Source organism: Acyrthosiphon pisum, chromosome A2 (assembly GCF_005508785.2).
Source record: "Acyrthosiphon pisum isolate AL4f chromosome A2, pea_aphid_22Mar2018_4r6ur, whole genome shotgun sequence".
NCBI lineage: Eukaryota > Metazoa > Arthropoda > Insecta > Hemiptera > Aphididae > Acyrthosiphon > Acyrthosiphon pisum.
Window position 1 is genome coordinate 63229804 of NC_042495.1, and position 17412 is coordinate 63247215.

General features: G+C 24.9%; 2 protein-coding genes across 4 annotated transcripts; both read left to right on the forward strand.

The window, feature by feature from the left end:
* The first annotated feature begins 590 nt into the window (after positions 1-590).
* Positions 591-8513, forward strand: LOC100168877 (heterogeneous nuclear ribonucleoprotein A1, A2/B1 homolog). Of its 2 annotated transcripts, none has more exons than XM_016801239.1 (7): positions 591-934; positions 5407-5664; positions 5723-5933; positions 6002-6181; positions 6267-6455; positions 6518-6738; positions 8384-8513. In XM_016801239.1, the coding sequence occupies exons 1-6, from the start codon at positions 932-934 to the stop codon at positions 6727-6729; spliced, it is 1053 nt and encodes a 350-aa protein (XP_016656728.1). In that variant the 5' UTR covers positions 591-931; the 3' UTR covers positions 6730-6738; positions 8384-8513. The 2 variants fall into 2 exon arrangements, with proteins under 2 accessions (XP_016656728.1, XP_001946219.1); XM_001946184.4 differs by lacking the exon at positions 8384-8513 and adding an exon at positions 7426-8344.
* A 3456-nt stretch (positions 8514-11969) lies between these two features.
* On the forward strand, positions 11970-16206 carry LOC100162706 (histidine protein methyltransferase 1 homolog). 2 transcript variants are annotated; one of them, XM_016801240.2, is made up of 2 exons: positions 11970-12808; positions 14780-16206. In XM_016801240.2, exon 2 carries the CDS (start codon positions 14798-14800, stop codon positions 15539-15541), a length of 744 nt encoding a protein of 247 aa, XP_016656729.1. In that variant the 5' UTR covers positions 11970-12808; positions 14780-14797; the 3' UTR covers positions 15542-16206. The 2 variants fall into 2 exon arrangements, with proteins under 2 accessions (XP_016656729.1, XP_001944925.1); XM_001944890.5 differs by lacking the exon at positions 11970-12808 and adding an exon at positions 13120-13269.
* The last annotated feature ends 1206 nt before the right edge of the window (positions 16207-17412 follow it).

Below are 17412 nucleotides of genomic sequence, written 5' to 3' on the forward strand. Positions count from 1 at the left end.
TCAATTTTTGATGCAAATGTGTTTTGTGCATTTAAAATAATATGTATACGTATATATGTAATATAAGTAATTATTTAATGTATGTAATTAATAAATAATATATAATTTTAAATACTTGCATAGAATTGTAAACATATATTATATTAGCTTTAACATACTGTAAAAATAAATTTTATCGACTGAAAACTATATTATCATTTTTACAAAAATTTAATAAATTATGTGTAACTTGTAACTTATAATGTACCTAACTAAGTTACAGTAACTGTAACTTGTAACCAGTTACTCAGGATATGTATAACATGTAACTTGTAATCAGTTACCCAAAATTAAAGTAACACGTAACTTGTATCCAGTTACACTGTGTAGTGTAACTTGCCCATCCCTGAATATACCCATTATTTTATAAGAAATAAATTATTATAGTTTATACTGATGTTTAATTATTGAAAGTTGCGCGCTTTCTTCAAACTGTTATTGGTCCGATCACAGTGTCGCCATGCTGAAGTTTACAGCGAGTAATGACTACACTGATCGCTGCCACCACATAAGGCGTTGGATAATGGATAACTCCTGGCCAACTCCGTGTTTATTTTTTATTTTTTATAGACTTTAGTGTTTAGTGTTTACGTTTCAAAGTTTCATAGTTCATTCTTGCCCGAGTGCCTGACGCTTCTGTGATTTATATCTTATTCAATAATTATAATCATTAATCAATCCTGCGGATTGTAGAAGTAGAATTCTTCTCGTTTTTAACTTTATAAGTCTTAATACACATCTGTCTTTTTTTTTTATTCATTGTTTTCTTTTATTTTAACACTAGTCTACTAGTCATATCAAACTTTTATTTCATTTGACGTTTACTACCAAAAAATTTAACTAAACGATATCTGTTCGCGTCCACTTTAGATAATTTGTACGACTCGTAAACATGGTAATATTATACAAATTTAAATTAATTAATTAATTAACACTTAATTTCTTAATGCATTATAATTGTGTTTAATATTGTAAAGTATATACTATACACAAATTTTTACTTATAATATGTTTTGTTCTCTATTTTAAAGCCAGAACACATTATAAATTGATAATTTAATGAAAATTATTTTTAATTATTGTCTTTAATGTTTAAAAATGGGTTACAACTAATTTATAGTTATAGGAATAACAAATCGATCTGCTAAAATAATTAATTAAAACTGTATACTATAAGAATATGTAACTTTTGGTTAGCGTACCTACAATGAAGTAATACAAAAACTTGGTTTTCTCAATTTGCATTGCGATATTGATAGGTAATAAATGTTGGATAATTTACTGTTTATGTACATTGTACAGTAATGATGAATAATATTGAATTATGGCTATTTATTTCTCTGAGGTAGTTTCTAACAATTAATTCGGGTAATTTCTTATTTGTATTCAAATAAATTTAAACGCTTAATTAACTACCCTCTGTAATTAATAAAAAAAAATACAACAATTTTTTTTAAATATATCTAATAGGTACCTAATCAACATCAATAATTATGCATTAAAAAGAAATTTAAGTATCGTAAAGTACCTATGGATCGAATAATTATTTGCTTTTACTATTTTAAAATGAATTATTGCCACGCTTTTCTACTAATTAGGTAGTTGATAATATCTATACATTTAGATATCATCAGTGCTCGAATTGGGAAAAATTAAGCAGAGGAGCTCAATCCAACGATCTAAATACTGCGTTCTAAGAGCACAATTACTCAACACAGGCCCATGAACGGCAAGGCCCCATGTATTCCCCCCCACACTCCTGCCTTACATACATTTTTAATTCTAGATAGGTATAGTATATTTTGATAGCAATATCTACATCTAACATTGTTACAGAAGAAAAAAAAATTATAATAATCTACCTGGTTATTCAATTTACTAAATAGATAACAAAATTAATAATTATTGTTTTTGATTCAAAAGTAACTACATATTTTAATAATTTGCATAAAAAAATTCAAAAACACTGATAAATGATAACTTTAACTGAAACTGATAACATTTCATTCGGAACTCAATTTAAAATAGTACTAGCACAATATCTGTGCCTTAAATAATTTACTTGTATATAATCTATGATCTGTGAACTACTGACTATATAGGCAAAACACAGGCTGATATTATAATTAATTAATAAACTAATATGAAAAAAAAAGGTGGGTAAGTGGATGTCGCTCTGCTGTACAGTAGATTACAAGTGGGTCACTGTATAATGGATAGTATTAAATTTGAATTCAATGATATAATATCATTGTATAAGGAAAACGATTCTGAGCGGAGACGGTATGTCAGTCTAGGTATAAGATATAATATTATACATGGTATTAAAAAAAAATTGACCTTTAATAGGTACCTATAATAAATTCCAAATTAATCATATAACAATATCCATTAGGTACTTATAACGCGTTATACAATATGTAATTTCGTCCAAATTTGAACTTAAAATGGCTATAAAAGTAAACTGTGTAAATGTATTTTTTAGATTTTTTTGTAACAGAATTAATTACTCACAGGGAATCTTCTAAATTTTCAATTCTTATGTACAAAAGTTGAACATTTTATAAATTTTTAACTACAAAATAATTATTCAATTTAAAATTTGATAAATTTTGTCAAAATTCGATCTTTAAATGCTTATAAAAAAAAATTTTACCTATGTATTTTTAATATTTTTCAACTGATATTGTAACAATATATCAGGAGCTTTGTATTAAATTTTTACACTTTTTGGCCCAACAGATAAAACTTAATTTATTGATATTTATAGAAAAAAAAAACTAAAAAAATTGAAAACCGAAAATGTCTGTAAACAGCTCAAAAAGAGTCAAAATATTTTCAAAATTGTATGGTGTATAGGAAATGCTAATATAAACATTCAGTAAAATTTTCATGTATCTACAGTTATTCGTTTTTGAATTACAACAAAATAAGAAAATCACTACATGAGAAATCGAGTGAATATCCAATGTTGTAAAAATTTGAATTTCAAACGATCATAAAAATTTAATTTGACTTTCTTATAGATATTTTTTGTTTGATAAAGGTAGATAATCTTATAAGGAATCTTGTATTACATTTTAAATTCTTAGATTTAAAAAGAAAAATTTTTACGAATTCTTAACTCAAAATAATTTTTAATTTTCGTGATTTTTCCATATTTTATCAATTTTTGAACTTTAAATGCTTATAAAAAAAAAACTGTGACTAAGGATTTTTAATATTTTTCATCTGCTTTTGAAACAATATACTTGGAGCCTTCTATTAAATTTTCAAGCTTTTTTAATCAACAATTAAAATTTAATTGATATTTTTAGAAAAAAAACTAAAAAAAATTGAAAATGAAAATGTCTCTATACAGTTCAAAATAAATCAAAATATTTTGAAAATGTTATCGTGTATAGAAAATGGAAATATAAACTACCATTAAAAATTTCATGTATCTACGGTCATTTGTTTTAAAGTTACACCAAAAACCAAATTCAATTTTGCGTAAAAATTCCCGTTTTTCCTTAATTTTTCTTTTGTTTTTCACGGCGCTTTTGAAAATTACTGGAAATTTTAAATTTCGACCTCCCCAATGCACCAACGATATTCACTTTCCAATCGAACAAGATACTGAAGTTGAAAATCGAAGCATTATTTCGACTACTTATCGTGTACACAGACACAAAAAAAAAAAAATTAAAAAATTAAAAAAAAAATCATTGTAAAATCAATACATTCATCGTTCCACTCAGAATCTTATATTTTTGATATGAAAAATAGTAAAACTTTTTATATAATAGACATCAATTAAAATCCACATTTTAATAAAATTTATTTCGGACATTATTTTGTACAGTCCCCCCGTCCAAGTAAAAAAATTTAGTAGGGGTACGCAAAAAAAATAAAAATAGTAGGGGAGCTCCGACCCCTTTGACCCCCCCCCCTAATTGGAGCACTGCATATCATAACAACACAATAATTCAAAATGTATTAATATACTATTATAAATTTATGTATAATTTATTTTTTATTTCTATTTTTATCTGATTTCTGTAATCATACTAATATGATTAATTAAAGAAATCAGTTAAGACCAAATATTATTTTTCTCTGACCCAAATTCTCTGCCAAGTGCCCAAGTTAATGTACAATAAAATAACTGTACAAACAACAAATTTACCTGATTTCTAGATTTGATTATATTTTGTTCTTACCTAAATAGAACACATTCTGCACATTTTTTGTTCTATTCTACTATACCAGGGTTGGCCAAACCGTGGCTCGCGTTTTAGACTTTTGCGGCTCGCATCTTAACGTAACATTAGACGTAAATTAACGTAAGAGCCAAGATGTAAAAAAAAAAAGTCATATAATATATAATACTATGACCTTTTTTTTTTACATCTTAGCTCTTCAATTTTTATTAATATATTTGGTGGTTCGCAAGTCTCTTCTCGCTGGCCACCCCTGAACTATAACATAATTTTCCTTAATTTTTCCTACTAATAATTATTGATGTTTTGGTATGTCATAACTTCTGTTACCTGTTTATTACACTATGGCAATACTCTTTAGTATAGTTGGCAATACTTTTGGATTTTGACCTTAGGGTTTTATCCCCCAAATATTATGTATAGTATTAGTATCTCAAGCATTTTTCCAACATTATATTTAATTTTTAATTTTACAATAAAATTAGTAGGAAGTATTGTTTAAAACAACATTACTAAACTGTAACCATACATATTTTTGAAAACATAAAAACATTGAAATTACCTAGCAAGAAGTTTTCAATTTTACTATGTACTGTTAAAATGTTTAATACATTCATTACTATGTACATATGTATGTATAGTTTACCAATGATTGTTAACCCTTTGATCAATGTTTAAAAATAACTTTACTTATTTCAAATACAAATCTAATGTATTCTATTTAATACTAGCAGATCCCGCGCCCTTTGTTGCATGTAAAAAATTACAACTTTAAAAAAATTGTGATTGTTTAACTCCTTGGAAATGTGGAAAAATTTGATTTAATGCATGCTCCTGATCTGCCCAATTCACCAATGGAAACTAATAAAATAATAAATTGTACCATAATTTTTACTAATCATTTCTCCTATAACCAATAGCAACCATTTATAAACAACAATTTCCACCGTAAATATTAAAATCCCCATTTGAGAACCTCCCTCGTTTACCTCCCTAATCTACCGGGTCCATTAGTGAAACTAAATCATATTGGGAACCACTTAAACACACAAAAAAGTCATCAAAATCAGTCCAACCATTTAGGAATACATTAAGGACACAAAGACAGAAAGACAAACAAATTTTTATATAATATATAGATAAGCCATTTACTTTTTTGTTTTAGAGGGAGCCTGAACATTTACGTAAATTATTTGTCGGTGGATTAGACTATAAAACTACAGATGAAAATCTCAAAAAATATTTTGAACAATGGGGTGAAATCATGGATGTTGTTGTAATGAAAGATCCACAGACTAAACGATCAAGAGGATTTGGCTTCATTACTTATGCTGCAGCTCATATGGTTGATGATGCACAAGGTGCACGTCCTCACAAGATAGATGGTCGGACAGTAGAACCTAAGAGAGCTGTTCCAAAAACTGTAATACAATATTACTTGATTGTGATTAAAATAATTAATCAAATATATATTTTAATAGGATATTGGAAAACCTGAAGCAGGGGCAACGGTTAAAAAATTGTTTGTAGGTCTGTTAAATGACAGCATAACCGAGGAAGACTTAAAAGAATATTTTTCTCCGTATGGTAATGTTACTTCTGCTGCCCTAGTTGTTCATAAAGAAACGGGCAAAAAAAGAGGATTTGGTTTTGTTGAATTTGATGATTATGATCCAGTTGATAAAATATGTTGTAAGTTTCAAGTATACATATTTCATTCAAATATTTTTTTAATTTTACCATATAATTTTGTTTAACAGTAAAAGGATCACATATAATAAAAGGGAAAAAAATTGATGTAAAAAAAGCATTGAGTAAAGAAGAAATGGCTAGAGTAAATGCTAGAAATAACAGTAATTCTGCCGATAATTGGGGTAGTGATAATCGAAATGCCTGGGAACCAACAATGAGAAATTTTGGAAGAGGTGGAGGATGGAGAAGTAAAAATTATTAAATTTATTTATAATATATTGCTTCTTAATAATATATACATATTTATTCCATATAAATTGTATAACATTTCAGGTGGTAATGACCCTGACCCGTGGGAGTCAGGCCCTAGTTCTCGAGGAGGTAATTGGGGAGGTCCATCAACTAGTGCTTGGGATAATAGTTTCAGTGATGGCTATCAACAAAGTTTTGGTGCCGGACCTATAAGAGGAAGTAATGGTCCTTTGCGAGGAGGTGGAGCTGCAAGACCCGGACCTTACAATAGTAATACATAATTTTAATTACTATTTATTATTATACTAATTTTATTTTGTGTTATTTCTTAGGTGGTTTTGATAGCGGTTACAATGATTTTAGTAGTGGATTTAGCGGCAGTAATTTTGCCAGTGGTGAAGGAAGTAGTTTTGGTGGAAGAGGAAGAGGAGGTGTTCGTGGAAGAGGAGGTGGCCCTATAAGAGGAATATCTGGAAGAGGTCCTGTAAACCCAAGTCGTGGTGGTAGAGGTGCTTTTGGACGAGGTGGAAGAGGAAGATACTAACTACCTAAGGTAAATTAAATTTCTTTTTAACCTTTATCTGTTATTAACATAAATAATTGTATTATAAAACTTCAATATACACATTTTGATTTTACGCTTAGAGCCATTATTACATAGAATTTATAAAACCACTAATTATAATAAATACTTGATTCACCTATATTATATTTTATTAACATTATATTATTTATAAATTAAAGAATTATTTAAAAAAGACACTTCTGAAGTATATTGACATTTATTTTAGTTAACATATCATATAACTGAAGTAAAAATAAAACATTTTAATTCATAAAACTTTTATATTTATAAGTGTGTACAAACTGATTCAGATATACAACCTTTTATTATTTAGTACTATCTAAAATCTAAATTATATATTTAAATTTTAAAACCCTATTACGCAATTAATAATTTTTAGTAACTACTATTTAAAATACTTATTTGCTATTTATTACAAATTGTAGTCATTGGTTTAAATTATCAGTTCAACCAATTTATATTTTTAATAATGTATTAATTAATTGTATAGTTGGATATATATAAATTGAAATTTGTATTTTGTACAATCTAAAAATTTTCAGTTAAATTATTCTATTGAAATGTTGTACGATTGGCTCTAAGTCGTGACTAGATCTATAAACATGTATTTATTAAACAGGTTTAAAGTAGAATATTTGTTTTATTTGTGCACAGGTTAAAAAAAGTATGAGCTGACCCAAAATGTTACGTAAGGGGTTTGGGTCAGGAGAATTCCAACCCGCAGAAATTTAAACTTGTGCAGGTCATCAGGAATCTTTTTTTAAAACTTAATTCCTCAGTTTATATTGACAAAAAGAAAGGAAACTTAGGCTTAAAGATTTGTGTGTAATTTTTTTTCTATCATATGTGTCTTGATACAACATTTTTGTGTGAGTGATAATTATTCTTAAAAAGTAGTAAAGATTAAAAGTCAGTATTATTCAGAACTGTAAGCAAATTTTCCAAATTAAAGAGTATGTAGTAAGTTAGGTTTAAATAATAAAGAGATAGGTTTAGATGACATCCACAAATTACATTAGAATATAGATAGTATTAACAATTAATTATAAATATATTAATTACTTTATTTTAATTTTTTTTTTTTTATTGATATGAGAATTAATGATAGTGTTTTATATCTTATTTAGAATTAGGAGTAATGGAGTCATTTAGCTAATTGAGTTTTAATAAAAAATTTCATATTGTAGCTACCATCTTAATGATTTGTGTTTGTTTGTGTTTGATCGTTCAGCATATGTCTAACTAATTTAGGAAATATCATAGTGTGTAATAATTTATTGAGTATAGTTACTTGTAATGAACATTTTTTTTAACTTATAATAACAGTGTTAATTATTTAAACATAATTATACATAATATTTTAATCTATTTTTGTGTGTTATACACATTACTACACTTATCAAATAAGGTTTTCATTATGCAAACTCTAAGTTTATTTCTGTCTTTCGTTAAAAAAATAAAAAAAATAATAAAAAATAGTGTAAAAATTGAATAACTGTACAATATTTATAATTTTTTTTAACTTGACTTCCAGATTTGTATCAAATAAAAATATATATTAATAACTATTGTATTAAAGATCTCAAACTGATTTCGTATTTTACAATTTTAGGAAATGAGTAACAATTTACAGTATACAAAATATACTGTTTTTAATGTAATAAGGAGTTTACATTATCCTCTCGTATCCTTATTTTTGAAAGAAAGTAGTAAGTATATTATTATCACATTCAAAAGTCAGATAACTAATAAAACACAACTATTAGTTTTTAGAATTTTCTTTTAAAGCTTACAAAAGGTATCAGTTGTAAATACTTAAAAGGTAATAATAAATAATAAATTATATTTTTATTAAACATATATTTTTTTTGCTGTCTATTAGTAACAATGTATTATTTATTTATGTGCATTAAATTAATTATTAAAATAACAATATGCTTCAAATATATATATACAAATTATTTTGATTCAGTTATCCCATTAATGTATAATATCAGAAGCTTTATAAAAAATATAAATTTAAGGGATATGGCGTTCATATTATAATCTTATATTCTAGTTCATATGATTTATGATAAATTCATACAGAATGAACAACCATACAACAGCTTTATACTAACTAAAACTTGAACTAATAAGTAATATTTTGTATAATAATTCATAGCAATGACACAAACATCAATTATCACAAATTCAAATTCTAACTTTGTATTTTTCTCAAACTTGAATCCATTTTTCACTCACACTTAAATTTTATTTATTTATCCATTTTAATTTTAAACACAAATAAACCTGTTGTGACTGATAGAAAGTTATAATATTCATTATTAATGTTCTTCTTACACATTTTTAATTAAACTATTATATATTTTATAATAGTATCAATTACTGCTCAAGTTCAAAATTATTGATTTCGAGTATTAATTACCAATAAACTTTAAATTTCTCGAAGTTCAGGGTGTTTGAGATTTTGATAAGTTCAAGAGCCCATCGCTAGTAAATAATAAAAAGAAAAACGGTCAATGATTAATAAGTAAATCAAATATATTTCAGCAAAATATACAAAAATAAAGTAAGAAATTGGGGCTATGTATATACAAATAATGTTAATAAGTTCAATCACATTTTAATATTAATTTTTTTATTAATACTTAATTATTTATATGTTAATTTTGTGTTATTTTTGCATGAATATATCATATTATATACAATTTTTTTCTTAGCGTGATCATTAATGATTAATTTATAATGTTAGGATTTTATTTAAGTGATATTGATTTCTCATCGTTTTTCTTGAATTACAAGTATATATATAATATAATATATTATTCAGTATTATTTTGATTGTGTTTTTTCTATTAATTAATCTCTTAAATATCCAATTCATAACTTATTTTATCAATTTATATTATAATATAATATATAATAAATTATTAATTTTTTTTTTTTATAGAATTTTACTAAACTACTTAATTAATTTTTTTGATAATATCATATTTTTTATTATTAAAATAATAATGGTATTTTTTGTGTTTAGTAGACAGAATTTAGTTTAATTGAAAAAAATCGGCAATTATATTCAAAAAAGTATAAATGATCGTATGAATGTATAATATAGACTAAATCAATTAAACAATATGAAAAGCAGTTGCCTAGGGGAAAGGGTGGTCATAATACCCCCTATAAAATTGTTTTATAAATTGTTCAGTTACCCATTTATGAAAAACTGAATAACTGTACATAATGTCCAATTGATTTGAAAATAATTGTTATAGTGAAATAGATTATAAATTGAAGGGGTTAGTGGGATTATAAATTTCAATGTTTGTAGGTACTAGCATACCAAACATAGTTTTCATGATATCTCCTATGGAAATTAATTTATTAAGTATTTCCTACTGGCTAACGAACAATAGAAAAATTAAGAAATAACTAGAATTTTTACGCAATACTAGTTATAGACAAATTTTGGTTTTTTTCTTGTAGCAAATCAAAAATAAATGACCTTAATAATAGATAGTTTATATGATCATTTTCCATGCAAGTCAAGATATTCAAAATATTTTACTTTTTTTAAACTATTTATGGAAATTAAAATTTTCTTTTTATATAAATGTGTAAATAATTGTTTTGCTTGGTCAATGAGTTTGAAAATTAATACAAGGTTCCTCATCAATTGTTCATATTATACTAATTGAAAAATATCAGAAATACATTGGTACAGTTTTTTTTATAAGTAATGATGTTCAAATTTTGACAAAATTTATCAAAATCATTCAAATTTAACACTTTTTAGTTTTTACAGTAGGGATCGCCAAACTTTCCCAAAATATGGGCTACATTCAAAATTTTAAGTATCTGGTGAACGACCACTATTTGTTTAGGTATATTATTTATATTATTACATGCAGCATAATATTCTTTTATTATTATGAAAATTGTGTTTTTATTCGCTGATAAGTATGAATACTTTACTTTGTATATAAAGCACAAAGTGTGTTTAAGATTATAATTGCACACTTGATCAACAGATTATGGTATAATTAGTTTTTAATATTCCAATAGCCCAATATTCCTTTTAAGACCGACCATTCAATTGCGACCCCTGGTTATCAGTGATACCTACTGTATTTTTATAGCAGACCGAATCCCACTTATCCGCCTTTATTTATATCTAATAAATTGTAATAAGTATTTTTTTTCATAATTAGTATTCAACTTGATTTTGTTATTGATTTATAAAATAAAAAGTTTTTAACAGTATACTAATGAAATGGCTCCAACAAGATAACAAAATCAAGTTGTAGAGTTGGTCAAACTACAGACTTTGCCCCCTCCCCCAATAAAAGCCTCATCTGTACCTGTTTGTATTGTCATTAAAGACCAGACTTGATGTAGATAGTAAACTCATAAAAGATTTTAGAAGGTAACTCTCAACAATAATTATTTTGATAAAAATATCCACATTTCTAAATACGTAGATTTTATAGTCTTTTTTTTTTTATATTTGAATAAAAATTAATAAAAATATATAATAATAATAGTATAAGATAATTGCACAAATATTGTGTGTTTTATAAACATTATTCAAATAATTTAAATTTGTTCAATGTTTTGATTATACTTTTGATTTTCATGGACTATTTTGAGCATTTGAATTGAATATATAATAGATATAATTTATATTGTCCTGAATATTTTATACAATATAAAGTTTATAACTTACTTTTAATTCCATTTTAATTATTAATAAAAATCAAATTAAAACATTGTTCCTATGCATTTCCTTGCATATTTTTAAAATGGTTGATGTTTAACTATATACATATTCTAATATATGTATTGTTTTGCATAAAAAACTTGTTCTCTATAATTATAGTGTCAAATAATAATGAAATAAAGTCAACCAATTTGACTTCAGAACACCTTACCAATGCTTTTAATTTTTAATGGTGTAAATTATTTATATTTGTTGTAAAAAAGCCAAAATATGTTGTCTAATATAACTATAATGTATTTAAACATTTAAACTCAATTTAACAATATTAAATTTTCCAGATATTTAAGATGCTGTAAAAATAATTTGTAAGTACAAATTATAAAGTAAAATCGGTCATTGTTGTTTTACTGTTTTTTATAGATTATTGAATAATATTTTATAAAAGAAAAATATTAAAACATAATAAATAAATAAATTATTTTGGTAAATTATTCTGAACAATTGTTTTAATTTTTACAGAATTATAAAACTGTATATAGAAAAGGATGTCAGCTTTGAGGTATTTACACAATTTCTATACTATTTACAATGAATGATTGAGGGAGTAGATCATAGATACATACATTTCGTTATTTTAATATTGTGTATAATATTAAATTATTGTTGTCTTACATGAAAAATACAAGTACCAGTTTTCCTTGTTTGCACAGTCTATGTTGAATCCAAGTACAATTGTTCTTCATCAAGTTTTTCATGATTATGACTTTGAATTTATTTTAAATCATTGTTTATAAACACAACTCGCAAGTTAATAATAATCACAGGCTAAAATATAATATAATTATAAACATACAGTATAATCTGTGGTTAAAAGTACAAAATATAATTTATAATAAATACTACCCTAGTACTAGTGGCGCAACTAGGATGTAGTGGGGGGGTCGGGGGAAAGGGTTAAGCCATCCCTGACTACAATTTAGCTCCCTAAAAAATAGTCCTAATTAATATAGACATGGGTTTTTTTAAATTATTAGTTTTGTTAGGAAGGTTGTAGCTCTCCCCAGAATTTGTAACCCTAGTCTCGCCTATGCCTAGTTCTATAAAACAATTAATATAATTCCTCACTTCTATCAATATATTATTGTAATTTTTATTAATAACTGCCATGTATTTATAACATTTATATTTTATTTTTACCAGAAAATTTTTCATAAAAAAATTTTGATTACTTTTTGAAGATCGCTAAAACTATTGTCATCATTTCAATATTTTATACTTATAAGTTATAAGGATTAAAGATGACGAAGAAATGATTTAGTAAGTAGCTAAATAATTTTTTTAAAATTAAATATAAAAAAAAAATATTGAAAAAAAAGGGTTAAAAAACAAAATATTTTTAAATGGCACCACTGTAAAGACTGATAAACAAAATAAAAAACTTGTGTTATCTTCACAGGTACATAAACAAGCTAGTTTATAAAGCCAGGTAGTGCGGTTATCTTTAATATAATTATCATTAAAAATTGAAAGTGAAAGTTGAAAAAAAAGTAGTTAATTTATCTTTTAAATTTAACTTTATAACAAACCAAGTACGTTAACTGAAATATTAAATTTAAATTATAATTTAATCATTTTAAACTTAAAATATAAACTGTGCACTATTATATTTACTTAATAGTATTGAGTTACTGGTACAAGAATATGAAAATTATTTTTTTGTTTCATTGAATGATAATTTTTTTTGTATAATGTAAAAGCAGCTTTATAATTTTAAGCAGGTTAGTAACATCATACTAAGGGCCGTTCTTACATGTACGGTAAAGTGTCGGTTACGCTAACCGACTGATAACAGATTTTTTTACGGCAGAATTCTGCCGGTTAACTTTAACCGGACATTGTAAGAACGGCCCTTAATTGTATTACTTTAATTTTTAACAATGATTATTTTTTTATTTTTCTACCCATGTTATATGTGGCTTACAGAGATATAAGTTCAGAATTCAGAAGTATCAGAATGGTTTTTAAGGAACAATATTACAATATAATTTTTTTTTTTTTGACTATTAAATGTAAATTTAATCAATTAGCAAATTTATGTAATTAAACTCTCACAGTAACCCATTAATCAAACAACTATCATCTATCTCAATTCCCAGATATGAACGTATAAGACTCAAAAGACAGCCTAGAGACTTAATCAAAAAAAAACAACAGGTAATACCTAAAAAGTACCTGGTCAGGTGGCGTTGCTGAGTGTCTGCCCATAAACACTACCTCCTGTTAATAACCTTGAATTGAATATTTATCGTCCGGAATTTTATAGATTTAAAAATTTTGTATTCCAGATTTGTTCTGTTCCAAGATTTTACATTCCAGAATTATACCGTTCAGGTTTGAAATGTCCAGGTGTTTACATCTCAGGTTTATACACGCTCCGAAAAATGTACTAACAAATTTTTGGGCTTTTTTGTTATGCTATTTAGATTTTTCATAGAATATTACCAACATTTAGCTAAATGGCATTGTAATTTCCATTAGTTTCAAATCCCAATAATATCCTACACATTTTTTTCTTTAGATTTTAAATTTTAATACTTATCATTAAATTGTTTGTGTATAAGCCCCATTTACAGTATTTACAAAATTTTCTGAATGATTACCTAACAATTCATTAATAATTGTTCATTTTGAAGAACAAAGTCTGATTTCCATTCATCAGATACTATAATTGTCCTGCCAACAAATTGTCCCTGTTAAATCTTCTCTTTGGATAATTGGAATTGTTGTATTTTTATCTTTGTTATTAAGAAAAGTCACATCAAATGAATGCCATAATCTCATATATTTTATAAATAATAACTATTCTTATTATACAGATTTAAATACAAAATGTTTTTAATTGCTAAGCTTTATTTTACACATAGTTTAATTGTAGTTTTTGGTGTATATTAATCATCTGTTCCTTCTTTATGATCAATCAAAATTCTATAACTCTTACTTAATCAGAAAAAATAAATATTTCAGAGGAATTAGAACAAATTAACTTGTGATCAAATATTTTTTTAAGTATGTCAATTTATGAAATTATGTGATAGAATTCCTATTATTTTATAGAAATAATTTTTACAAACATTTTGGTTCACCTTAAGAAAATCAAAATCAATAATAATTTGTTTTATTTTTCATATTATGAGTTTTTATAACCTACGATTAAAATGGAATTCAAAATATTGCAACAAATTATTTTTATATTAATATTATAATATTTTAATTTATTCATTTTTTCAGATAAAATTGTGTTTCAAAATGTTCAAGTTCAATTTTAATGCAGATGAGTTTGACGCGTCTGAATCTTATGAAAATGAAGACCATGTGGTCAAAACAGAAGAATTAACTAATTCTTACACATTGGCCACTTTGCCATTCACAGAATTGATCATTGGAGATAAGTCTTTAAAACTAATTCAAGAATTTCCTAATACATACAATTCAGATCTCATTCCTGGCACTTATGAAGGAGGATTTAAACTTTGGGAATGTACTCTTGATCTCTTAGAATATCTAAGCAATAACACCATGTACTATAAAGAAAAATCAGTCTTAGATTTAGGCTGTGGTACTGGCCTTTTAGGAATTTTTACATTGATTTCTGGAGCTCAGAATGTTGACTTTCAAGATTTTAATAAGGATGTATTAACCAATACAACCATGAGTAATGTATTAGTAAATTGTAAAGAAAGGATAAAAGTTTGCAAGTACTATTCAGGTGATTGGAAATCATTTACTACATTTAATGAAGATACCTATGATCTAATTTTAACATCAGAAACTATATATAATGTAAACAACTATACGAAGCTTATAAAGTTATTCGAAAATAAATTAAAACCATCAGGAAGTATTTTATTGATTGCCAAAAATTATTATTTTGGTGTTGGTGGTTCAATTACTGAATTTTTAAATTGTTTAAAATCTTCTAAAATGAATTCGGATATTGTGTGGACCAGTACAGACGGAGTAAAAAAAACTTTGCTCAATATACATTTTTGATTGCTATAGTACATATTTGTTCATAAATATTAAGAACTAACAATCAAGTTATGACATTGGTTTTTTCATTTATCATTATTTACATAATTAAGAATGGCAATTAATTAACAATTAAATGTAATATTATATTAATATACTATTCTCTTTGATTTTGTAAAAAGTGTACAATGTTGTTTTTGTTCTTGAAATTTTTTTTGGTTAGTTCAAAAACTAAAAGTTTTAAGTATTATTAACTTTATTTATTAATTAGATGAATATTTAACTAGGAAAATTGTTAATACTTATAGAAATTAGGAACCATCTATTTAAATTGTTTAGTCTTTTCTCAGAGTATAAAGAAAAACTATGAATAGTTCGAGAAGAACAAAGTTAAATGCCAGTAATAGTTTTATTTTAATTTATCATAATTAACTAAGTTTTGTTATCCACCTTTTTAAAATATCACCATTATAATTAATAATTTGAATATAAATTATATATTATAATTTATATAATTTATAATCATATAAATTTATAATATTTAGGTTAATATATAAAAAAAAATTTTAATTGCGAATAATGTTTTAAACTGAAATAGTTTAATAATTATGTTAATTTATTTATGACATTCTAAATTCAAATAATAAATGAGAGGAATGTATTCATCCAATAATATGTCTCAAATTACACAGAGTGATTCATTATTTCAAACTTCACACCATTTTTTTTAAACTTTTAAATTACAACAAACATATTTTATTTCATATCCTGAAGTAGAATATTCTTTGTAATATTTCTGTATCAAAAATTGACATTTGAATAACTGGTCATAAATTATAAGTCATATGAATTCAAATTTTTGGTAAGTATGAGTAGACTAGATTATACAGGGGTATAGCATAGGTACCTTTCAAAATGTTAGTCCACTATTCCGCTCTTCAAAACATAAAATGCATATAAGTAGAGTTGAGATTTTTATGGGATTGATTTTTGTCAGTAATCTTTACAAATTTTAATAATTTTTTTGCATTTAATATTTATTGCTTATTGAAATAATAAACTACGTAAATATTTTTCTTATTATTACATAAACTTCAATTTATTTCAATTTTTTTTGCATATTTCACGGTTTTTATTGCTTATTATTTTTAAGATATTGTTTAGTGCATAAGAATGTTAGCTCTACTTATAAGTTGTAATTAATCATCTAATTGTTTTAAACTTGACTTTTACTTATTCAAATACTCGGCTTCATATTATGAAATTAAAAATGTAAGTATTGACATTCCAAAGGTAAAAACATAAAATATGATAGTCTTGCGTCAAAAAACTATCCTGTATATTGCCCATTTATAGCATAATAGGTATAGAAATCATGTTTTCCTAATAATTATGCCAGACTGACAGTGATTTATTTAAATATAACATAAACAAAATACTGTAAAAGAGGGAAATTATTATTAAAATATTGTTGACATTATTAATTATAATGTATGTTTTATTTTAATACTAAAAAATGTACAAGGAAAACAGCTATAAGTTAAAACTTTAAAGTTTGAATAATTTGAATAAGCTAATTATCATCCAAATTAATAAAATATATTAGCTATACACCTATATCTTGATAACCACACCAAAATTTGGTGTACAATATTTATGTTCAATATTTTTATTGGAGTTATATTATGTCCTCAGTCATTATAGAAAAAAATATATATATAATAAAATAAGGTTAAAAAGTGTTTTCACATAGGTATTTCAATCTACAATATTTAAATATTTTTATTGTGAACACTTAAGCAAACGGATTTCTGTTAAATTTAAACTTAAAATACTTATTTATACTTTAGTAAGCTACAATTTCAATGAAAGAACTTTGGTTGAATTTATTG

What these genes read in the sequence shown, in the direction of transcription:
- LOC100168877 (XM_016801239.1), top strand. An exon ending in TCCAGTTGATAAAATATGTT is followed by an intron (nt 5,934 to 6,001) that starts GTAAGTTTCAAG and finishes TTTGTTTAACAG; the next exon opens with TAAAAGGATCACATATAATA. An exon ending in AAGAGGTGGAGGATGGAGAA is followed by an intron (nt 6,182 to 6,266) that starts GTAAAAATTATT and finishes ATAACATTTCAG; the next exon opens with GTGGTAATGACCCTGACCCG.
- LOC100162706 (XM_016801240.2), top strand. Translation starts at nt 14,798, where the DNA reads ATGTTCAAGTTCAATTTTAATGCAGATGAGTTTGACGCGTCTGAATCT.